The 24,993-nt window shown below is 37.5% G+C and overlaps 1 protein-coding gene and 1 pseudogene across 2 annotated transcripts in view; one reads left to right on the top strand and one right to left on the bottom strand.

Annotated features, from left to right (window-relative positions):
• Window positions 1-14,241: 14,241 nt before the first annotated feature.
• LOC308497876 (histone deacetylase 2-like) lies at window positions 14,242-18,391 on the bottom strand (annotated as a pseudogene). Its single transcript has 2 exons — window positions 18,342-18,391; window positions 14,242-15,702 (listed from the first exon to the last, which is right to left on the bottom strand). The product of its transcript is annotated as a histone deacetylase 2-like (transcript).
• Window positions 18,392-19,729: 1,338 nt separating this feature from the next.
• AP4E1 (adaptor related protein complex 4 subunit epsilon 1) overlaps window positions 19,730-24,993 on the top strand; it is a 53,276-nt gene continuing 48,012 nt past the window's right edge. Inside the window, exons 1-3 of the mRNA XM_081049983.1 lie at window positions 19,730-20,003; window positions 21,762-21,833; window positions 24,368-24,491. Of these exons, the coding sequence (XP_080906109.1) occupies window positions 19,854-20,003; window positions 21,762-21,833; window positions 24,368-24,491 (346 nt within the window). The 5' untranslated portion in view covers window positions 19,730-19,853. The remainder of the gene's footprint in view (window positions 20,004-21,761; window positions 21,834-24,367; window positions 24,492-24,993) is intronic.

Here is a 24,993-nt window from a genome sequence, read left to right on the forward strand (position 1 = left end):
ACAAGTCTTTGTGTGAATATATATTTTCATTTCTCTTGGGTAGATATCTAGTAGTGGAATTTCTAGGTCATATGGCAAATTTATTTAGCTTTTAAAAAAACTACCAAGCTTTTTTACAATGTGGCTGTTCATTTTACACCACTGCCAGCAATATAGGAAGAGTTTCCCATATCCTCTCCAACACTTGGTATCATCTGTCCTTTTGTTCATAGCCCTAGTAGGTGTGTAATGCTATCTTATTGTGGTTTTAATTTACATTTTCCTAATGACTAATAATGTTAAGCATTTTTTCAAGTGCTCTTAGGTCATTCATATATCCTCTTTGGTGAAATGTGCATTAAAATGTTTCCCTCATTTTTAAATTGGATTGTTAGACTTCTTATTAGTAAGTTATAAGAGTTCTTTCATATTTTGGATACACGGTTCTTTATCAAATATATAATTTGTATTTTTTCTCAGTCTGTGTCTTGTCTTTTCAACTTATTAAGAGTATCTTTTAAAAAAATTATTTATTTATTTATGTATTTATTTAAGGAGGGCACAGCTCACAGTGGCCCATGCAGGGATTGGACTGGCAACCTTGGTGTTATTAGCACCACACTCTAACCAACTGAGCTAACTGGTCACCCCCAAGAGTATCTTTTGAAGCACAAAGTTTTCATTTTGATGAAGTCCAATTTGTTAAATTTTTCTGTTGTGAACTGTGCTTTTGATGTCATATTTAAGCACTCTGCCTAGCCCATGGCCATGAAGATTTTATCTTATATTTTCTTCTAGAGCTTTTATAGTTTTACTTTTACATTTAGGTCTAAGATCCATTTTGAGTTAATTTTGTGTAATTTTGTGAGGTAAAAATCTAAGTTAACTTTTTAAAAAAATATGGATGTCAAATTGTCCAAGCATCATTTGTTGAAAAGACTGTCCTTTCTCCATCGAACTGTCAGCTACTTTACTGAAAACTAATTCAGCATAAATGTAAGAATTTGTTCCTGACTCTCAATACTGTCGCATTAAAATATATGCCTATCTTTATACCAATACACCATCTTGATTACTGTAGGTTTATAGTAAGTTTTGAAATTGGGTATTGTAAATCATCCAGCTTTATTTTTCTTTTTCAAAATGCTTTTGGATATTCTATGTAAAATTTATAATCAGCTTATGTGTTTGTGCCAAAAATGTTGCTGTAGCTTTACACAGAATCCATAGATCAATTTGAGGGAGAACTGCAATGTTAACAATATTGATTCTTTCCAATCCATGAACATGGAATATCTATCCAGTCACTTAAATCTACCTATCAACAGAAGTAAAATGAACAAAATTGAAGGGAGTAATACAAGCTACAATAATAGTTGGAGACTTCAATATCCATTTTCAAGACAGAAAATTAATAATGAAACAGAGGCCTTGAACAATACTATAAACCAATTAGACCTAACAGAACACTATTCAACAACAGTAGAATAAACATTCTCCTTAAGTGCAGATGGAATAGTCTCTAGGATAGAGTATATCCAACACAAATCTTAATGCATCTTAAAAGATTAAAATCACTACAATGGAATGAAACTAGAAATCAAAAACACAAGGAAAACTGGAAATATGTGGAAATTAAACAATATACTCTTAAACAATCAATAGATCAAAGGAGAAATCAAGGGATATTACAAAATACATTGAAATGAAAGAAAATAAAAACACAACATACCAAAACTTATGGGATGCAGCTAAATGGTGCTAAGAGAGAAATTTATAAATGTAAACATATACATAAAAATGAAAAAGGGATTTGAAATCAATATCTTAACTGTACACATTAAGGGACTGGAAAAAGAAGATAAAACTAAACCCAAAGCTAACAAAAGGAAGAAAAAAAATGAAGATACAAAAACAATATCTAAGTCAATGAAACCAAAATATTTTCTTCAAATAGATCAACAAAATTGACAAAATAGATTGACAAAAAAATCCCAAAAACCTAAATTACTAAAACCAGAAACGAACAAGAGGACATTACAACTGATGGCACAAAAATAAAAAAGGATTATAAGAAAATACTATCAACAGTTATATGCCAACAAATTGGATAACCCAGAAGAAATAGATAAATTCCTAGTAACATACAACCTACCAAGACTGAATCATAAAGAAACAGAAAATCGGAACAGACCCAGAATTAATAAGGAGATTGATTCAGTAATCAAAACGTCCCAACAAAGACAAGCCTGGGATCAGATGGCATTACTAGTGAATCTACCAACATTTAAAGAATGAACACAAATCCTTTTCAAACTCTTCCAAAAAATCAAAGAGGAGGGAACACTTCCAAACTCATTCTATGAACCTAGCATTACCCTGATACCAAAGTCAGACAAAGACACTATAAGAAAACAATAGACCAATATCCCTTATAAACATTGATGCAAAAATTTATAACAAAATACTAGCAAATAGAATGCAACAGCCCATTAAAAGAATTATACACTATGACCAAGTGGGATTTATTTCTGGAATGTAAGGGTGATTCAACATACAAAAATCAATCAATGCAATACACTACGTTAACAGAATGAAGAAAACAGATCATGCAGATTTAATATAATTATGAATGTAGTAGGATTCATGTCTGCCATTTTGCTATTTGTTTTCTATATGCCATTGTTTTGTTTCTTCTGTTCCTTTTATTGTCCTTTATTATGTTTAATCAATATTTTCTGCATCCCATTTTAATTCCTGTGTTAATTTTTTTCATATATTTTTTGAGTTATTTTTTAAGTGGTTGCTCTAGGAATTACAGTATGCATCTTATTTATCACAACGTATTTCAGATTAATAACTGTAGTAATAATATTCCAGTAAAATATAGATGTTTTGCTCTAATACAGTTCTATTTACTGCTCCTTTCTTTGTGTTATTACAGTCATACACATTATATCTACTCGTATATTTGTTATAAACCCAATAGTACAGTGTTATAATTTACTTTGTACAACCTTTTGTTTTTTAAAGGAGTTATTAAAAGAAAAGAGAAAAATATATACTTATAGTCTTTTATATTTACCCACATATTTATCATTTCCTGTGTTCTTCATTTCTTTGTACAGTTTGAGTACTATCTGATGTCAAATACTATTATCCTAAAGAAATTTCTTTAATATTTCTTCTAAGGCAAGTTTGCTTGGATTATGTTGAAATGTTTTCATTTCACTTTGTTTTTTAAAAACGGGAGAAAAGCATAGAAATTTATTTCTCAATAAATACTTCTCAATGCATACTTCTTTTTTTTTATTAGTTTCAGGTGTACAAGACAAGGTAATTAAATGCGTACTTCTTAATTTGTTATATGCATTTGATTGATTTCTAGAGCACTAAAATAAACGTTTTTGATAATTTTACTTTATAGTTGTTTTCCATAGAGATTTGCTGATCTCTTTTCTTCATCATGTGAGAAGTCCTGTCCTGAAATCCATTTTTATGTTAGATAATATTATGTTTATCAAGCAGTTTTCTGAGATACCATATTGTTGTTTGGTTAAAAAAAAAATCATAGTTTACAAATGTTTGGGAAATGTCGAGTTAAACAAAATTAAGTAGAATTCTTTATTATAGGACTTCACCGGGTCATGAATATGACAAGATTCATTTCATATCTCTAAGAACAGGGTTGTGAGTAGAATATAAGTATGCAGTATTTTCCAATTAATTTAGCCACAGAATACCTTTTACAATGAATATCTATTAACAACTTAAGAAACACAGTTTGGTAAACACTGGGATCAAGGGACTATTTATATTTTGGGACACATATAGGCGATTAATTATAGTAGAGATGGTCATCAATGGGTACTTCTTTATATTCCCACAGATTATTGCTGGCATTGGGGAAAAAATAACCAGATAGTTTCTTAGTACCCCTTTCTCCTCATAATTCTTCCTCTGATTCTATTTTAATCCCTGACACTCTCAGTTCCCACAAATCTTATGTCTGAGGCAAACCCATATCATCTACCCTGACAGAGAAGGTAGGATTGGGGCTTGGATGGGTCTCTGAGTTCCTAGTTCCTTCTTAAAATAGTTTTAATTTTCTTTATGATTATAAAATTAATATATTATTATTTCAAAAAATTCAATAAATACCAAGAAGTATTAAAAAAAAAACCAACATACAGAGTTGTTTCCACCATCCTAGGCAAACGCCTTTAACCTTCAGGTATTTCTATTTACAGATATTTTTCTATGCGCACCCCTCTCTCCCACCACAGACTTCCTTTAAGAAATGTATAGTGAGTGCTTATTAAGTGCCAGGCACTGGGCAAATGATGGTGAACATCTAATCCCTGTGCTCAGGGAGCATTCAGCCTAGCTAGGGAGAAAGACACTAAATAAATCAGGGAAATCAATTTATATTTACAATTTATGACAAATTTGAGATTGACAGGTATTTTGACAGAGATGGACTCAAACCATACACACATATGTTTTATAAACAGTTTTCTTTACTTATATCAATGTAACAGTTTTCTTTACTTATAAAACATGCTCCTATCCCTGAGGGTTGAGTTCTAACAGGGGAGAGAAACATATAAATAAATCAATTCAATTTTAGTACAGGTTGTATAAGGTATAAACATGAGGTAGGGAAGGCTTCATAGAAAAAGTGATGCCTGAGTTCTCTTTGAAAGGATAAATAGGAATTTTCCAGTTAAGTAAAGAGTAGAAGAATATTCCAGGCAGTCCGCGTGTGCAAAAACATGAGGAATTAAAAGCGTGGCACATTCAGGGAACTGTAAGCAGCTCAGTGTCACTACAGCAAAAAATGCTAACCTAAGCTGAATAGAGAGGCAGACAATGGGAAAGTTATCAAGCCCTAGATCTCCCGGTAAGGAGTTAGCATTTTATCCATCAGACTAGTTTGAACTGAGAATAATATGATCAGATTTTTAAGAAAGAAAGCTCTCTCTGAAGGTTTGGCTGAAAAGAGAAGAAACTGATCATGGAGGTTGAATAATAGAAGATTTTAATAATAATCCAGGACAGAGATAAAGTACTAAAGCAAGATTGTGGCAGGGAAAATGGAGCAAGGGGTGCATTAAGCATGTTATTAGGAGTAAATGGTGGCAATTTAGCTAGAATGGGAAATCAGAATTACTGGTGACAGCTGACAAGGGCTTTTAAGGGAAAGCATTGCCAAATGTTAAACCCAAAGAGCAAGTGGATAAAGTTAAATGGAGTTTAGAAGTTGAGGGGGTTGGAAATAGGATGGATGACTTGGAGCCCAGGAAAGAGTCTGGCTGAGGATAGAGGGTGAGAACTGGATGGATATGTGTGCGTCCTGGAACTCTCCTTTTAGGTGCTTCTCAGGCACATTCCCAGGACAGCATGGCAACCTTGGAGTAAGTGAGCATGAATAACTGTTTTCTGTCTTCAATAGTCCCATCAACTGAGCACCGAGATTTTCAGAAAAATGTTACATGAAGGAATGATTCATTCCCTAGAGATATATCCTGAAAATAAGTGGGCTGAATTCTCTGTGGACCTGGGGTTGGAATCTAAGGCTTTCAAAGTGAAAGCTAATGTTTATGTATGAAATATTTCTGAAGAAATAGATCATAGCAGTTGTTTTTAGGGAAGAGAAGTGGGTGGCTGGGGATGGGAAGGGAGGAAGACATTTCTCAGTATAACATTTTGTACATTTTGAATTGTGAATGAAGTGAATTTAACATCTATTCAAATTAAAAAGAAATTAAAGGAAGCTTAGGAAATGCACTGAAGAATTTTCGTTGCCCTCTCATACAACTGTGTATACTTCCAAGTGAGACAGCCTTGCTTTGAAAATTTGTAGTGAGGCTGCTAATATTATTTTGGGAAATAAACTAGTTTGTCCCCCTTCTATCCTAGGACCACGGCACCTTCTTAAGGTACTTGCACCTTACTCATATACTGAGTTGCTTCCTCCCAACTGGAAGAAGAGAAAGAGGAAACCCAGTTCCAGAGGGTTTAATTTAATAGGCTCAATCCCTGTGATAGCACGTCATTCTGAGTGAAATTACCTGGGACAGAAGAAAGATAGAAAAAGGAGAAAGAAGGATCCATATTTATGGAAAAAACGAATACTCCAAAATTATAAGCTTAAAACAGACATACATATCCCCTTTGTTTCAGGACAGGATTTGGAGCCAGAGTCTCAGAACAGGAAGCCACAGGCAATCTTGTTCTTCACTGTCAATACCAAGAAAGTACCGGGGGAAACACTCCAGGCTCAAAGTCTAGATTTAAGGTTGCAATTCCAGTTCTACCCCTAAGCTTGTGTGGCCTTGGTCAAGTGGTTTCCACAGTCTAAGTATCATTATCCTTTTCTACAAAATTAGGTAATTAGATGGGTTGATGACCTCCAAATTTTCTTCCAGTTCCTACATCCTATAAATCTAAATCTTAGCAAGTCCTGCTATATAATTCTACAGCTTTTCCTATGAGGAATTTCACGTTTGGGCTTTTGACATTTATTTCTTGGTTCTATTTTCAATTTTTAACTTTGCAAGGTGGAAGCTTGAGGAGGAATGGTAAGAACTAGTGGGAATTCAATGATCTTTGTGTCTGGGTCACAGGGTGGGAAACTCTGGAAGTGCTCCAGCCATTTCTTCAGAATCTGGTGAGTTGGAGATAATTTTGTCTTTTCCCCAAATTTTTCTCTTCTAGAACTCCTCTGTCTTTTCTTGGAACCATTCACTTTACTCTTAAACTCTTTTTCTGTTCACTGGCCTATAGTCATATATCAACTGATGTGACTAAATGATAAATATAATTATTTCAAAAAATAATTGAGCACATACTTGGTAAAAGATAAGCAGTTTTCAAACTTTGTGGTTTTAGGACCCCTCTACATGCTGAAAAATTATTGAGGACCTTCAAAAGCTTTTGTTTATATGGGATATATATATATATATATATATATATAGATAGATAGATAGATAGATAGATAGATAGATAGATATAGATAGATAGAAAGATAGATATAGATATAGATATTTACTGATTTACAAGGTAAAACTGGGAACATTTTAAGCTACTAATTTATGTTAAAATAACAAGAAAAGAGATCCAAGATGGTGGAGTAGATAAACACTGTGCCTGTGTTCTTCCATGAACACATTAAAATTACAACTTGGAGAGGCTGTGGAGAAAAAGGAACCCTCATACACTGTTGGTGAGAATGCAGACTGGTGCAGCGCTATGGAAGGCAGTGTGGAGGTTCCTTTAAAAATTACAAATAGAATTACCATATGACCCAGCAATCCCTCTCCTGGGTATCTACCCAAAGAATTAGAAATCATTTATACATAAAGACACGTGTGCTCCAATATTCATTGCAGCTTTGTTTACGGTGGCCAAGCATGGAAACAACCAAAATGTCGTTCAATAGATGAATGGATAAAGAAGTTGTGGTATATATACACAATGGAATACTATTCGGCTTTAAGGAAAGATGATATAGGAACATTTGTGACAACATGGATGGATCTCGAGAGTATAATGCTAAGTGAAATAAGTCAGACAGAAAAAGCAGAGAACCCTATGATTTCACTGATATGTGGTATGTAAACCAAAAACAACAAAAGAACAAGACAAAAAATGAGAAACAAAAACTCATAGACATAGACAATAGTTTAGTGGTTACCAGAGGTTAAGGGGGGTGGGGGTGGGAGATAAGGTAAGGGGGATCAAATATATGGTGATGGAAGGAGAACTGACTCTGGGTGGTGAACACACAATGGGATTTATAGATAATGTAATACAGAATTGTACACCTGAAATCTATGTAATTTCATTAACAATTGTCACCCCAATAAATTTAAAAAAATTACAACTAAACTATAGAAAACTCAACCTAAAGGACCATCTGAAGTCTAGCCGAACGAAGTCCTGTAACTAAAAATATAAAGAAGAAGCCACGTTGAGACTGGAAGGAAGGGCAGAGACCCGGAATGGGCCCCACACCTGTGTGTGGTGGTTGAGAATCAGGAGGGATATCTCGGCTACCTTGGTTCCCCCTGGAGGAGTGAGGGACCCCACCCCCAACCAGGCTCCCTAGCCCGGAGTACTATTGACAAAAAAATGAGCCCCCACAACAACTGGCTTTGAAAAACAGAGGGTATTCCAACCATTTGGGTGGGCTAGAAGGCCACAGGAAACCCAGACATCCTTTTAAATGACTTGTGCACAGACTCACTCACTCGCAGGCACTCACCTTGGGCTCCAGAGGAGAGACAGTAACTCAGAGGGCCTCGGAGACACATGGGGGAGGGGGGAGACTGAGGTGTATGGCTTCTCAGGGGAGAACTGGAGGACACTTGGCATTTTCCCAGTGAGAGGGTCCATCATCTGTGCAGCCGACTGGTGGATGCCATTTTTCCTGTGTTGAGCCTACCCCCTCTAGTCAAATCTGAATCTGATTGGCCTGGTGAGCTCTACTGCTCCACCCTTCTGACTCACTGGGACCCCTCCCCATCCAACTCCTCCAACACTGGAGGCACTTTCTCCAGAAGCAGCCAGCCCCGCCTGAATTATACTCTTTCTTGGAAAACTATCAGAGTCCAGCAGGCCCTAGGTGGGCCATGAGTGGTCTAGGTGTTCTCTGAGACCTTTGCTGAGTCACTCCAGGCTCAGCACTGACACCAAAACAGAATTTACATTAACCTGGTGACCACAACACTTCCCACTTTAATGAATCCCTGAGACCCTTGCTGAGTCACTCCAGGCTCAGCACTGACACCAAAACAGAATTTACATTAACCTGGTGACCACAACTCTTCCCACTTTAGTGACTCCCTGAGACCCTGCATCACTCCACTTACATACTGCACGAGGCGTTATCAGTGGCTAAATCTTACGGGAGCCAGCAGGTGGCAGCAGGCCTCCTGGCTTTTGGTGGAACTACCCCAGATCTGGTACTAATTGCAGCTGTACTCACTTTGCAGCATGGCCTCTCCCACATGCCTCCAGGTCCAGCACAGGCAGCAAACAATTGAAGACTGCTTTGTAGTTCCTACCAGGTAGCCCCTGGCCAGTCACAGGCAGTTCCTGACCTGGGCCTGCACCGAAGCCCCTCCCAAGAGGACCCAGAACCAACATATTTGGAGGTTGGCTTCAGACCACAGCAGAGTACCACCCAATTAGCCTCACAAGTGGCACATACGAAAGGCGGTCTCAACAGGCACCAAAGCCACTACGGTAAATCCCACTCAGTGGCATAAGCCTCCCACACAGCAACCCATAAGCTGTGGTCGTGGCCAAACCCTACAGCCAGTCAGCCTAAGGGTCAATCCCACCCCCTGGTGTGCCAATAGCAATCAAGGCTCAATTATTACAGGAGGAAATACACAACCCACATAAAAGACACTCCTGGAGCACCCAGAGCAGGTGACCAGGGAGACTGTGCCAGGGTTCCACATGGAACCTACTACATAAGGCTACCTGGCCAAGACTGGGGACATAGCAAAGTTACCTAATACATAGAAACAAACACAGAGAGGTGGCCAAAATGAGGAAATAAGAAATGCATTCCAAATGAAAAACAGGAGAAAATTCCAGAAAAAGAACTAAACAAAATGGAGGCAAGCAGACACAGAGTTCAAAGCAATGGTTATAAGGATGCTCAAGGAACTTAGTGAGAACTTCAACAAAGAGATAGCAAGCATAACAAATGGCATAGAAACCATAAAAAAGAACCAGTCAGAAGTGAAGAATACAATAATTGAAATGAAGACTGCACTAGAAGCAATCACCAGCAGACTAGATGAAGCAGAGGATCAGATCAGCACCTTGGAAGACAACGTAGCATAAAACACTCAATCATAACAGCAAAAAGAAAAAAACATTCATAAAAATAAAAATGAAGATAGTTTAAGAGACCTCTGGTACAATATCAAGCATAACAACATTTGCATCATGGAGTACCAGAAGGAGAAGAGAGAAAGCAAGAGATTGAGAACCTATTTGAAGAAATAATGACTGAAAACTTTCGTAATCTGATGCAGGAAGTAGACATACAAGTTCAGGAAGTGCAGAGTCCCAAATGGGATGAACCCAAACAGGTCCACACCAAGACACATTATAATTAAAATGGCAAAGGTTAAAGACAAAGAAAGACTCCTAAAAGTAGCAAGGGAAAGGCAACTGGTAACTTATAAGGGAGCTCCCATAAGACTGTCAGCTGATTTCTGATTTCTTAACAAAAACTTTGCAGGCCAGAAGGGATTGGTATGAAATATTCAACATGATGAAAAGCAAGGACCTACAACAAGACTACTCCACCCAGCAAGGCTATCATTTAAAATCAAAGGACAAATAAAAAGCTTCCCAGGCAAGAAAAAGCTAAGGGAGTTCAACACCACCAAACCAGTATTACAAAGAATATTAGAGGGACTTCCTTAAAAAGGAAAAAAAAATCAAAATTATGAATAATAAAATGGCAATAGCTACATATCTATCAACAATTACTTTCAATGTAAGTGGATTAACTGCTCCAATTAAAAGGCATAGGAGGGCTGGATGGATAAGAAAACAAGACCTATACATATACTGCCTACAAGAGACTCACTTCAGCTTGAAAGACACACACAGTCATAAAGTAAAGGGATGGAAAAAATATTTCATGAAAATGGAAATGAAAAAAAAAGAGAAAATCTGGGGTAGCAATATTTATACGAAACAAAATAGACTTTAAAACGAAGGCTATAAGAAGAGATGATGAAGGACCCAGTAATCCCACTTCAGAGTATTTATCTGAAGAAACCCAAAATGCTATTTCAAGGGGACATGTGCATCTATGTTTATTGCAGCATTGTTTACATGGCCAAGATGTCTGTCAATGGATGAATGGATAAAGAGGAGATAGTACATACTGGGGGTTTCAAAAAAATGTATACAAGTGGACACTTTGGTCAACATAGCTCAAGTAGTAGTTTGCTGTAATCAGAAGTGTCTGGATGCTGATGGTAACCACTATGAGCACCTCTTGTAATTGCAGAAGTCAAATGTGACTTGTATGAGGTCTGACAATTAAGTTCACAAACTTGTTGCAATGATGTTGCTAACTTTTTTGATATCAGAGGGATTATGCATTATGAATTTGTGCCAACTGGACAAACAGTTAATCAAGTTTACTATTTGGCAGTGCTGAAAAGGCTGCATGAAAAGTTAGATGACCTGAACTTTTTTTTCACCAACTATTCATGGCTCTTGCATCACGAAAATGCACCAGCTCACACAGCACTGTTTGTGATGGAGTTTTAGCCAGTAAACAAATAAGTGTATTGGAACACCCACCCTATTCACCTGACCTGGCCCCCCAAAACTTCTTTCTTTACCTGAAGGTAAAGGAAATATTGAAAGGATGACATTCAGGACATCAAGGGTAATATGACGATAGCTCTGATGACTATTCCAGAAAAAGAATTCCAAAATTGCTTTGAAGTGTGGACTAGGCGTTGGTGTTGATGCATAGCTTCCCAAGGGGAGTACTTCGAAAGCGACCGTAGTGATATTCAGCAATGAGGTATGTAGCACTTTTTCTAGGATGAGTTCGTGAACTTAATTGTCACACCTTCGTATTCATCATTTGTTGTTGGTATATATTGAGTATTACAATTTTAACAGTTTTTTTTCTTTCTTAAAATGTATATACAATGGAGTATTGCTTGGCCATGGAAGAGAATGGCTTCTTACCATCTGTGGCAGTGTGGATAGACCTGGAGCATGGTGTGCTGAGTGGAGTATATCAGGCAGAGAAAGACAGATGCAATGTGATATATCGCTTATATGTGGAATCAAAGACCAAAATTAGCAAACAAAACAGAAACAAACTCATAGATACAGAAAACATTTTGATGGTTGCTAGATGGGAGGGGGTTTGGGGGTGTGAGTGAAAAAAGGGTAAGGGATTAAGAAGTACAAATTCGTTGTTACAAAGAATTTATGGGGATGTAGGTTATAGCATAAGGAATATAGTCAATAATTTTGTAATAGCTATGTATGGTGTCAGATGGGTACTAGATTTGTTGGGGTGATAGGTGGGAGGGGGTTAGGGAGCAGGGTGAAAAAGGTGAAGGTATTAAAAAGTACAAATTGATAGTCACAAAATAGTCATGGGGATGTAAAGTAAAGCATAGGGAATATAGTCAATGATATGGTAATAACTACTGTGTTTCCCCGAAAATAAGACCTAACTGGAAAATAAGCCCTAGCATGATTTTTCAGGATGACATCCCCTGAACATAAGCCCTAATGAGTCTTTTGGAGCAAAAATTGATATAAGACCCAGTCTTATTTTCGGGGAAACATGGTATGTATAGTGCCAGGTGGGTATTAGACTAGTAAGGATCACTTCTTAAATTATACAAATTTCTAACCACTATGTTGTACATCTGAAATTAATATAAAATAATATTGAATGTCAACTGTAATTGATAAATTTAAAAAGGGGGGGAAGACAGGGGCAATAAGAGGTCCGAATTCCCAGGTATAAAACAAATAAATCATGGGGATGTAATGTATAGCATCGGGAATATAGTCAATAATATTGTGATAACAATATTGTGTCAGATGGTGCTGGACTTGTCATGGTGACCACTTCTTTAGGTATATAAATGTTGACTAACTATGGTGTACACCTGAAACTAATATAATATTGTATGTTAGCTATATTTTTTAATAAAAATCTTTAAAAAAAGATTTGTTAAACTGTATACTTTAAATATATGCAGTTTATTGTCTATGAATTTTACCTCAATAAAGGTGTTCAAAAAACAAAAAACAAAATAGCAACAATGAATCCATTACATGTTAACATTTAAAAAAATTAAAAACAGCTACATATTCTAAACAAAAATATTAGTGAGAGGATTGGTATTGTTTTACAATTCTGCAAATCTGTTTATTGCCAGATTTCATATAAGGCAGCCTGGTTCTGCATTTAATCTTTTACTTTGGAGTTTTAGTTTAGTTTCCTGGGGCTTCTGTAAGAAATCACCACAAATTTGGTGGCTCAAAACAACAGAAATGTATTGTCTTGCAGTTCTGGAGGCCAGAAGTTCAACATCAGTTTCACTGGGCTGAAATCAATGTGCTGGCTGGGAAATGCTTCCTTTGGATGCTCCAGTGGAAAATTCGTTCCTTGCTTCTTCCAGCTTTTGGTGGCTCCTGGCATTTGTTAATTTGTGGCTGCATCATTCCAATCTCTGCTTCTATCTTCACCTCAACTTTTCTCTTTGTGTGTGGTGGCTAATATCCTTCTGCTTCTCTCTTGTAAGGACTTTGTGATGGCATTTAGAGGTCACTGAGATAATCCAGGATAATCTTTTATCTCAAGATCCTTAATTACATCTGCACAACCCTGTTTCCCTGAAAATAAGACCTAGCCAGACAATCAGCTCTAATACTTCTTTTAGAGCAAAAATTAATATAAGACCTGGTATTATATTAATTATGTTGTATTATATTATATTATATTATATTATATTATATTAGACCCGGTCTTATATTATAGTAAAATAAGACCGGGTCTTATATTAATTTTTGCTCCAAAACACGCATTGGAGCTGATTGTCTGGCTAGATCTTATTTTCGGGGAAACACGGAAGCTTTACTATATAAGGTAACACTCACAAATTCCAAGGATTGGGATGTGGATGTATCCTTGGGAGTCAATATCAGCCCACCACAGAGTTGTTATTTTGTTTGGAGTTTATGAAGAAAACCTGGTCTCACACAGATATGTAGCTCAGGAAAAAAGAGTATTTTAATAGCCTTTTCAAATAATTGTGGATAGTTATCTTCTTCGATACGACAGCAAAACTAAACAAGAAGTAGTTTCTTAACGGTTTGTTGCAATGTGGAATTTTAAAATATATCAGTGAACTTTTTGTATTGGATTATGTTAAAAAAATTGGTCTATATGTACTTTATTATTTTTTTTCCAGAAAGGCCAATTCCTTCTTTAGTAGATCAGTTTTTTGACATAATAACTCACATTAATTTTAAATACTATTACATAAAGCATGGTGGAGAAAAGAAATTTTGCTTCATAATTAGAAAACTCACAATAAAACTTTCCAAGGAAAACAAAAACAAAAGCCATGTTGAAAATAAATATTGTCCATGCCAATATTATAAAATGAAGCCAGAAGTCTTCAAAGAGAAAACATTTTTCTTCCCATTTTCTGAAATTGGTGAGACTCAAATTCAAGAGTTGCTGAGCTGTTCCGATTTGGTTCCTTTGGTATCTGTTTTTTCATCACTATTATGCTTGGATTTATCTACTTCCTTAACATCTACTTTTTTATCCTCTATCTCCTTCTTGTCTTCTTCGATTCCAGCTTTCTTTGCTCCTTTATTATGATCAGCCACATTTCTACGATCTCTTTGTCCTTCACTCTCTGAATCTGAATTCTTCATCACAAGCTATCCTTTTGTCTGACGCTCAAATAGAAATTCTCTTGTCTGGATCTTCTCCATCTTCATCTCCACTGTCTTCAGGAACAGCTTGCATTTGGATAGCAGGTGCATGAGACAATATGCATAAAATTTCAAATAAATACTGTTTCATCTTTTCCCTATATTCTGGAGTGTTCTGGTTTGTCATGTTTGAAGGACTAATGTGCAGTTTGAAGTCTGGTTCAAAAGAATCAAAGTAATCATTATATGGCAATTCACTGGGAATCTCACAATCCAGGGCAGCTGCAGTCTCCTATGTCCAACTTTGAAAAGACGTTATGGATTGTGGATCCACCTCCCCCAAGTAATGGTAAATTGAAAGTTTTTACAACGTTTACACATGACCTTTGATCGTCAGATTGAAGTAACCAAGTCTATCACCAGATAGTGAGCACCACACTGTAACACCACAGCACTAGGTTGATAAGCTCTCCATCACTTTTGAGATAACAGGCTTAACTGTCTGCCCATATGACTCATCATCTATATACTATGACTCATGGGAAAATTGCAGCATAGTATTTGCCTTTGCCTGCACCAATATCCCTCAAGTCTACTGTTCCAGGAAAGTATTCCCCATATTTATGGAATGATACAGTCATTACCCGAGCTGTCGTATACAAAGCTTCTTTCTCATCATCACCATGATGGATATTAATATCAATATATAAGACTCTCTATTGACACTTTAGCAATTCAAGGACAGCAAGCACAATATCGTTAACATAATGGAATCCTGATGCTTCTGATTTCTTAGCACAATGTAATCCTCCAGCCCAGTAAACAGCCATATCAATTTGTTGTCTGAACTCACAGCCCCAGCAACCGAGCCACCAGTTGAGAGGAGACAAAACTCAGAGCCCACCAAACACTGGGTAATCTTCAACATGAAATCTCTGCATCTACTTACTATACTCAGACATGTTATCTGGTCATACTGACCGTAAAAATTAGATGTATTTGTCACTGTGGTATTTTGTCATCAGCAGTGGCTTTATGGGGACTATATGTCCTTTTTTTTTTATATACAAGACGTAATTTATCAGTAAGTTATGGGTCATGTGGATTCTATGAGGTTTCATGGGATGACCCTGTCTATAATAATAATCTCCAATATCACCATCATAGTAGTAGCAGACTTTCTTGCGGCAACCCTGACTGGCCACTGCCACCTCCAGTTCCGGTTCTGGTTCGGCTCCCCTCCTGCTGCTGCAGGGAGACAAAAAGGATGGGGGGCAGGTGGAGGTGGTGGTCCTGCTGGGCAGGGCAGGTAGGAGGGAGGAGAGGAGGGGACTTGGTACAGCCCAGCCAAGCAGGCCCAGAACAAGGAGAGGGTGTGGAAGGTGGCACTGGCACCAACTTGTGACACTGGGGAGGGGGCTATGTACACTTTAAATAGATCTTTAGTTGATGTATAATTATATAATATCATACATTGATCAATTGGAAAAATATTGGTTTATTGAGTTATATAGATCTTATCAATGTTGACACATTTAATTATGCAATATTAAAAAATAACATTCATTAATATCACCACCAATCTTATCAGAACAGTTCTTACATATTGAGAAATTATCAAACTCTGGTGGTAGATACACATTTTTCAAAATTCCAATTTTTACTTGAAAGCTTGAATTTTATCAATGACAACAAATACTGTCTGTTACTTTCTTTGAAGTGACAGACTTACTGCTAGTTTTCAAGAAAAATAAGTTAATCATTATTTCAATTGAAAATTGTGCTCCATGAAGTAAAGTGGCTAGTTCAGCTTTCAAGTCAAACAATTACACAGTGCCTTTTTTTGAAAAACCTTGGTTGTGCATCAGGACTGCTTTTTGCGCACTTTCCTTCCCATTTTGTCACACACCGTTTTAAAAGAAATGTACTCAATGGTAGAGATTTAATAAAACTAAGAATTTTTACTGCCTCATCAAAGACATTCGTAGGTAAAACTGGCTTTTTTTTTTTTTTAATGTATCTGATGTTGAAGAGTAGTTTGCAGCCTCTGCCTTAATTTGTGTTGAGGTGCCAGTAGTTTTGCCCACTATTGCTTTTATACCATCAGTACAAACAGCACAGTTGTTCCAGAATAAACTATGAGATTACATAAAATTGTTCAACACTTTATTTCAGCATCCCTTGTTTACTGCCCAAAATTTATATAAAAGATCTGCAAGTATTAGTCGTGCTGACACTGGGTAGATATAAGCAAAGCAACAAGTCTAGCTACATCTATAATTAGATAATTTTTATCCATTTTAAAGGCAGTATAACTGCAGATGAGATGTTCACTCAGTCTTTCAGTTTGCAACTAAATTTCTAATTTGGTGAGTTACTGCATCTTTAGAAAGTAGTACTGCCATGATTTCTGTTTTTTCACCTAGCAGGCATTCACTTAATAATGTCCCGGCTTTATTAGTCTCTCAGCCATTGTACGCTCTTTTCTAGCCAGTGCAACACAATAATCTAATTTATAAGATGCTTCAGTGGGTTTTTCATTTCTTGTTTGAAAAGTGATAACAAGAAAGCTCTGGCTTTTGAAGAACTTAACATGTTGAAAATCTTTAGTTCCTTTTCCTTTAAACTGTATGATAGGTCTCAAAATAATGCCTCAACTTTACTGGCACCATAATAATATTTGAAATCTTCTGTTGAATAAGACAAGACAGTGTAAATTATTAGTATCTCTAAAGCCACGGAAAAGAAAGAAGCTTTTGTTATATTTTCTTATTCAGTTTTATCCAGATTCTTCCCTCTACCCGAGTTACAGAATCCTCTGATATTGATATCAATATCATCTTTTTAAGCGTCTTTTGATGTGGGACGGATGAAAAAGCAAGCCTTCTAATCCCCTTTTGTAAGCCAATGAAAGACACTAAAATTAAAAAAAAAATTACAAACTAAATTTTATTTTAGAATAAAAGATTACATTCTTTTTTTTTTTTTTTTTTAAAGATTTTATTGGGGAAGGGGAACAGGACTTTGTTGGGGAACAGTGTGTACTTCCAGGACTTTTTCTTTTTCCCAAGTCAAGTTGTTCTTTAATCCTAGTTGTGGAGGGTGCCATTCAGCTTAAGTTGTTGTCCTTTCAGCCTTAGTTGTGGAGGGTGCAGCTCAGCTCCAGGTCCAGTTGCCATTGCTAGTTGCAGGGGGTGCAGCCCACCATTCCTTGTGGGAATCAAACCAGCAACCTCGTGGTTGAGAGGACGCGCTCCAACCAACTGAGCCATCCGGGAGCTCAGGGCAGCTCAGCTCAAGGTGCTGTGTTCAATCTTAGTTGCAGGGGGCGCTGCCCACCATCATGGTTGAGAGCCCGCTGGCCCATGTGGGAATCGAACCGGCAGCCTTCGGAGCTAGGAGCATGGAGCTCTAACCGCCTGAGCCACCGGGCTGTCCCAAAAGATTACATTCTTTTAAAAATTTTATTTTTTTCTCAATGGCATCTAATATTTATTTATTATTATTTTTAAAAATTAGTGTCAGGTGTACAAAGCAACATAATGATTAGACATATACACCCCTCACAAAGTGCTAATCCCCCCAAATTCTAAAAGAATAACAATTTTAGATAAAATTTAAATGTTTAGAAAGTTTTCAATAAATTAAAAATATTCTATCAAAACAAGTCAACAAAACAACTTTTTCTTGTGTTTCTGCATCAGTACAAAGCAAGTTAGGGATATCAAAAAACCATTTGTTGGAAGATTAATGTTACAGAGGTTACGTGTAAGTGAAAATAGATCGTAAGAATACACTAGAAGTACTGAAGACAAACTGAATTAATCTCTGAAAACGCACACATTTATATCCTAAACCTTAGCGGATTCTAGAAAACACAAGAATACTCCAGCACATATTTCACCAGCCAGTAGAGCGACTGTAAGTCATCTATCATCCTGAACTTTTCTGTACCCTCCCGAGAGGATGAAAGCAAAAACAACAAATGACATTTAAGTAATATGAATATAGTTTTTTATTTTTTTATAGTTTTATTTTATTTTTACATCCCTCACACCGAGAACCCCCCTCCCCCCATCCACCACCACCCCAACCTCACACCGAGCCATCACATTATACACATAAAATTATAGTTGGCATTCATTAATGTCCAGCCTCTGGTGTACAATGCCATGACCAGGCATCCAGAGCATCCCTGAGGTGGTCTCCCAAACAGGACACATGTCCATCGACACCCAACAAAATCCCCAAACACTATTGAATAAGTTCCCCAAAGTAATTCTCAAAAAACCCTGAGGCCGTCCTGTGGTCACCAGCCGCCCCCCAATCCCTTCACCCTTCCCCCCATCCCCAACCCCCTCCCCCGGGCCCATCTAACAACTCTCGGTTTTTTAATATGAATATAGTTTTGACTTCGGGGATCCCCCTGGGTCTCAGGGACCCTCAGGAGTCATCAGACCACATTTTGAGAACCACTGTACTAGATTCTGTTCTAGGTAGAAAGAAACTGGGGCAATAGCAATAGATATCCGCTCTACAGGGATATGAATATCTGTGTGTAGTGGCAGCTGGGGGTAGTTCTAACATGGAGAAGAACCGAGCCTATGAAAGGGTAGAACAGGAAGACCTATCCAAGTTGGCTTGGCCAGGGAAGTCCCGTCCAGGAAAGTGACCTTTAGACTGCGAGGTCGGCCCGGGCCGGGCTGGCTGCGCGACCTCTCGCCTTTCCTGGCTGTTCCCCAAATCCCAGGAGAAGAGAGATGGATGAGAAGCAACAGTGGCCACGAGTCCCCCATACGCGGCGGGCTTTGAAACCGGCAAGATGGGTCCGCAGGACAGCCGCACTTTCACCACCACCACAGTGCCCAGCACCGCGTGGCGCGCGTGGCGCGGAGGACCGGCCCGCCTTCGGCCACCGGGGCTCGGGGCTCGGTGGCGGTAGGGGGCGGAGTGCTTGTGGTCTCTCAGGGAGCGGTGGCCGAAGGCGCGCCGGGACTGCGCACCTCCCCACGCGGTCTTGGGCAGAGGCTGCTAAACCGAAGGGTGACGTTGGAGGACCAACTGCAAAAGGGACGAGCCAGAGCTCGTCCTCCGGAGAACCCGGTGATGAGCGGGATCCCGGGGTTGCCATCGAAACCACCCAAGTCCCGCGCTTCGATTCCTCCCAGCGACGTCCACCCAGCGCGCCAGCGTGGCGAGCGGCTTTCCCTTCGCGCGGACTCGCGCTCCCTCCGGCGGCCTCTCGCGAAGACTACACTGTGTTTGTGCACCGGGGACGCCAATAAAGATTTCTTCTTCAAACAAACAGGAAGTGCCTACGGAGGCCGGGCGGGCGGCGGGGCACGAGCCGGGCATGAAGCCGGGCGGCGACTGGATCGCGGGCGGCGGCGGCGGCGGCGATGAGCGACATAGTGGAGAAGACGCTGACGGCGCTGCCGGGACTCTTCCTGCAGAACCCGGGGGCTGGTGGGCCAGCGTCCGCCACGGCGTCCTTCTCTTCGCGGCTGGGCGGCCTCGTCCGCGGAATCACCGCGCTCACCTCGAAGCACGTAGGTGCCGGCGGGGCCGGGAGGTCGGGGACGCCCGGAGGAGGCCCCCGCCCTGGGAGGCCCTGGTCCCGCGGCGAGCCCTCGGAGCCGGTCCTCCCGCGGGGCTCAGCGACCGCGTGCGTGCCGGCCCGTTTTTGCGTCTGTCTGGAAGCGGCGCTGACCCGAACTGATACTTGGGAGGCCGGCTTTCCGCCGTTGGCCCGGACACTGACTCATTACGATCTGGGGGCAGATCTCTTTGATGTCCGAGCCTCCATGTGTTTCCTGAACGTTGGAGTGGAAAGCTACCGATACGTGTTTCGTAGTTTGTTGCGAGGATTAGATGAGCCAACAAGCGTGCGAAAATACCGAGTGCAATAGAAGTGTCAGCCTTATTCACCTTGAACGAAGTTTCCCGACTCGGGTTCTCTCTCTCCCTCCGTGCTTTCAGCTGCCAGATGTCACACACGGGAACCGACACTGCCATCGGCACCTGCTGTTGAATATCTTTGCAGAGCTTGAGGTTTTTAGCTTAGACCGATGGGGAGGGGAAAGGAAAAGCGTAATTCTCCCCAAATGTAAAATTTGCTGAGTAAGTCACTGCCTCAAATGGACTTTGAAAACGAGCAGTGATACTAGAAGTTATAAGTTCCCAGACTTTTGGTGGTTGCACAGATTGTGTCAGATACTGATTCACACTTCAGGGAGTTTGTCTTACGAGATCACGTGTTGTGTCATAATTTGTTCAGAAGATATTTATAGAAGAGGTTATGTGTGAGGCACAGAGCAAACAGTAAAACCCTTTGGCTTGTCCCAAGGACTTGGTCATCCATCTTGGGTTTAAGACAAGTGTAAGCAGCATACCATGAAATAAGTGCCCGGAGAGAAGAAAAGACAAAGAGGGAAGGTTTTTCTTCAAAGTGCTCTGAGTGTTTAAAATGTTTTTAAACTGAAATAAGATGACGCCATGCCGGAGAGGGTCTGCTTCACATTCAGAATCCATATTTGTGGCCTTAATAGTCTTTGTCTCAATGTTTTGTTCTTTGCTAATTTTTATGAGATGCTGAATGAAATTAAAAATACTTTTGGTCTTAAATTGCGGTTTGAAACTGCACGTATGTTACCTAAATGTGGCAGTACTTCATTAGTCGTTCTTGATTAGCCATCTGATTGACATTATCTAATTAATTGTGTAATTTAAAGATAGCATTATGTTAGCCAAAAAGAGGGCCAAAAATTTTCAAGTGCTAACGGAGGTAAAACACAATAAAGACCACATTAGTATGTTTATTATGTGTGTTAGAGCAAGAGATGGAAAAGGATATGAGGAATAAGGAGAAAAGGATAGGGTAAGGGAAAAAGACCGATTTCTGTTTCTGACTTTTTGCCCTTTTTCTCTATTTCATGAAGATTTTAATTTTAAGGGGAGTGTAAGAATCTTACCCTGGGCCACTATATGAATAATTTCTTTTCTACTTTCTTTCCACTGTTAATTTTTGTTTTTAAAATCAGTTTTTGCTAAACTGTCCTTAAGGGCACAATAACTGAGTGAAGAAAAGAGAAATGGTGGGTTAGACTGGAAATATCGATTCTTTCCAGGAATGATTCTCAGGGTTGGAGAAATGCCTTTAAGCAAATCTTAAGTACATAATTTTTATAACTCTCTTTTAAAATAACGTTTCTTTTTTTATTGAAAGTATTATAAATTGTATTTTACCCTTTAAAAAAAGTTATAGTCTAAAAAGACATTCATATGTTTAAATATTTTCACTTTTATAGGAGGAAGAGAAATTAATCCAGCAGGAATTGAGTAATCTGAAAGCAACTGTTTCTGCTCCTACAACAACACTGGTAAGTTTGCATAATCAGTGCCAACACATTTAGAATTTGAAATCTGGTCCACTATGGACTCGATAGTGGCATCTAATTGATCAGTTGCTAAAACCTAATTTATCGTAATCTCAATCTGTTATGGATGGTAGCGAGTCAGATATTAATTTTATTTAGCCTTTTATTATTGACTGGTTGTACTGGGAAAAGACCTGCTTGACTGAAATCAACTTAGCGCCAACGTGTGATGATAATTACATAAATGTGGTAATACTCCTGGGTCCCCAGTGCTGATCTCACTGTTTTAATGTGCACATTAAAAGGTTAGGATATATCATTTAAAATAGTATTTTCAGACCTGAATTGATATATTGTAGATCTCATTTTACCATTATACATCTTGGAGTATAGACTGATTGACAAGGTAGAAAAAATGGTTTTCTTGCTGTAAAACTAAGTGAATTGCTCAGCAGCTAAGTAAAAATCCAATTGTTTTCAAACTTGGTTCCATATAAGTTGATTTTTCAAATAACATTCATTTCAGCAACTGTTTAATGAGTGGCTACTATATGCAGTTACTGTAGGGTTGTCCCTACATAGTTAGATTAAGACCTAGGATTTTTTTTTTCTTTCTTAATTTTAATGTTGTTTCCCATAATGAGATTCTTCCAAGCAACATTATTCAGCAAATATTTAGTACGTACCTTTTGTGTGTAAGTCACTATGGGAATGTTCTCTCTCCTCTAATAAAAATATCGGGGTGATCATTTTGCATGCATACATGAGTGTGTACATGAGTAACACTTGTAAAGTCTGAGAGAATGTATATTTCCTTTTAGGATCATAATAATATGGGGACAAATGAAACTTAAAACATAGCTAATCTGATATCTCTATGTGTATATATGTATATATGCTTGGGTGTATACGTATGTGTATATTTGTATGTGTAAAACCATTGTGCTTCATTGATAGAAATGTTAAGCAAAATGGTTTCTCTCTTTTTACTTTGTTAGATTTCTGTTTTTATAACTGGTATTAATAAATAGAATTTTTATTGCTGCCAGGCATAAACCTGGTGAGGGCAGAACTAAGATAAATAGGTAGAAGTTAGGGAGGCAGAGTTTGGAAGATCGAGTTTATGATTATGGCCACCCAACTCTGGGCGTGCCTTACAGAGTAGTCTGCCCCTGAGGTGGTCATGAAGAGGTTGGCTGAGTTCATTAGAGAATTGTAAAGAGAATTCCTGCGTTGGGGAATACACTTTATCTTCTAAAAATAAGAGAATAACAACGTATGCAATGCAATTTTACTTAAAGTTCATAGTGACTTATGAAAAATTCTGAGATATTTAATAAAATGTTACAAAACCCAGGTTGATGCTTAATGGCTTAAATAACACTTTCCACTCCTAATTGACTTAGAAGCCTTTTGAAGAGGGACTTCCAGTATCTTTTAATCTTTTTTCTTTCAGTATTTAGTAGTCTTAATGTGCTAATGAATTGACTTTTATTACTTTAAACATAAATGACCTGAATTAAATCTTATTCCCCTAAAATTTTCCTATGGTTTCTTTTTAGACTTTCATATATATATATATATATATATATATATATATATACACATATATAAATGAAATATTAACATCATTATTTTTAATTTTAAAATATTTTGTTTTGTTTCCTAAGGATTGTGTGATTTAATAATCCTGTAATATACTAATCCTCATTAATTTTTAGGTATTAAAATAGTCTGTGAGCTTTTCTTATTTTGAAACACATTTGTGTTTTTTTATTTCTGATAAAAATTTGCTGTGGTATTGAGAATACTCAATGATGCAAATACTTAAAAAATGTAAATATTATCATACTAATAAAAGAAATTTATAGAATCTCTTAAAACACCTTACTTGCTTGTGTTGTAAATATTGAAAGACCCAGTTAAAAAATTAAAATATTGGAGTGGCTATACCATCATGCCCTTTAATTCATAATAATTACTAGAGTTGTTGAAAAAGAAACATATAAAGCAAACTATAGCATATTACATACAGCATAATAATTCCAAAGAAAGGCCACTTGTAATTTGGTTTTTAAATGTAAAAAATATTTCATTACAGAAATTATTACCAATTTGTGGGAATTTTATGGATGTTTTCATTTGACAAAATATATTAAAATGGTGTGCTGCATTCTAGAAGCCAAGTCAGATTACCATGGGTGAAATTTTATTTGAGGATCTTGTTTCTCATGTTATAACCAAATTTTACATGAGAGGCACCTAGAATTAGAAATAGCTACAGTTGATTTATTTTATAGTGTTGCCACTAATAAAACTTTGAAATTATTTGACTAAAATGAATACTCTTGGTAGTTAAGTTTGGGAGCAACTTCTATTTAAAAAGTCTGACTTTGGGTGATTATTTTATATATATTTTTTCTCTTTGGTGCCAGGGTTAAAGGACTTCTCTGTTAAATGATTACCACATAATAAACATAATAAAATCAAAACCTGTTTATTTATACAGTTACTGGATTTTTTTTTTTTTTTTTAAGAAAATGATGAAGGAATGTATGGTGAGACTTATATATTGTGAAATGCTTGGATACGATGCTTCCTTTGGCTACATACATGCAATCAAGTTGGCACAACAAGGAAACCTTTTAGAAAAAAGAGTAGGTATGTATGTGTTTAAGACTTTACACTTAATGTTGTCCTTGAAAGTCCAGCTGCTGTGTAAAATGAATGATGACAGGTATGTAGTATGTTTTTAGAATACTGCCTTGTAATTCCCAAAGCTTTAAAAGATACTTCAAAAGTACTTCAAAAACTTAAAGCCTGTGAATGAAGTCAGTTTTCCTGATTTGTAGCATTCATTCATAGGAGTTATAGAGAAGATTAAAAATTGCCTGTTCTTGTGATGGTGGTTAAATGACTGTATACATATATGTATACATGTATGTATACATATATGTATACATATATGTATACATATGTGTATATATATATGTCAAAACTCAATGAACTTGACACTTAAAATGGGTGTATGTAAAAATGGGTGTACGTGAAATTTCTTGTATGTAAATTATACCTCAGTAAAGCTGATTTTAAAAAAGTCTATCTAATCTCAGAAATGTTAATGATCAGAAATGTTTCTTTATAAAATGCAACTAAGATTGAC

Source organism: Rhinolophus hipposideros (genome assembly GCF_964194185.1).
Source record: "Rhinolophus hipposideros genome assembly, chromosome: 5".
Taxonomy (NCBI): Eukaryota; Metazoa; Chordata; class Mammalia; order Chiroptera; family Rhinolophidae; genus Rhinolophus; species Rhinolophus hipposideros.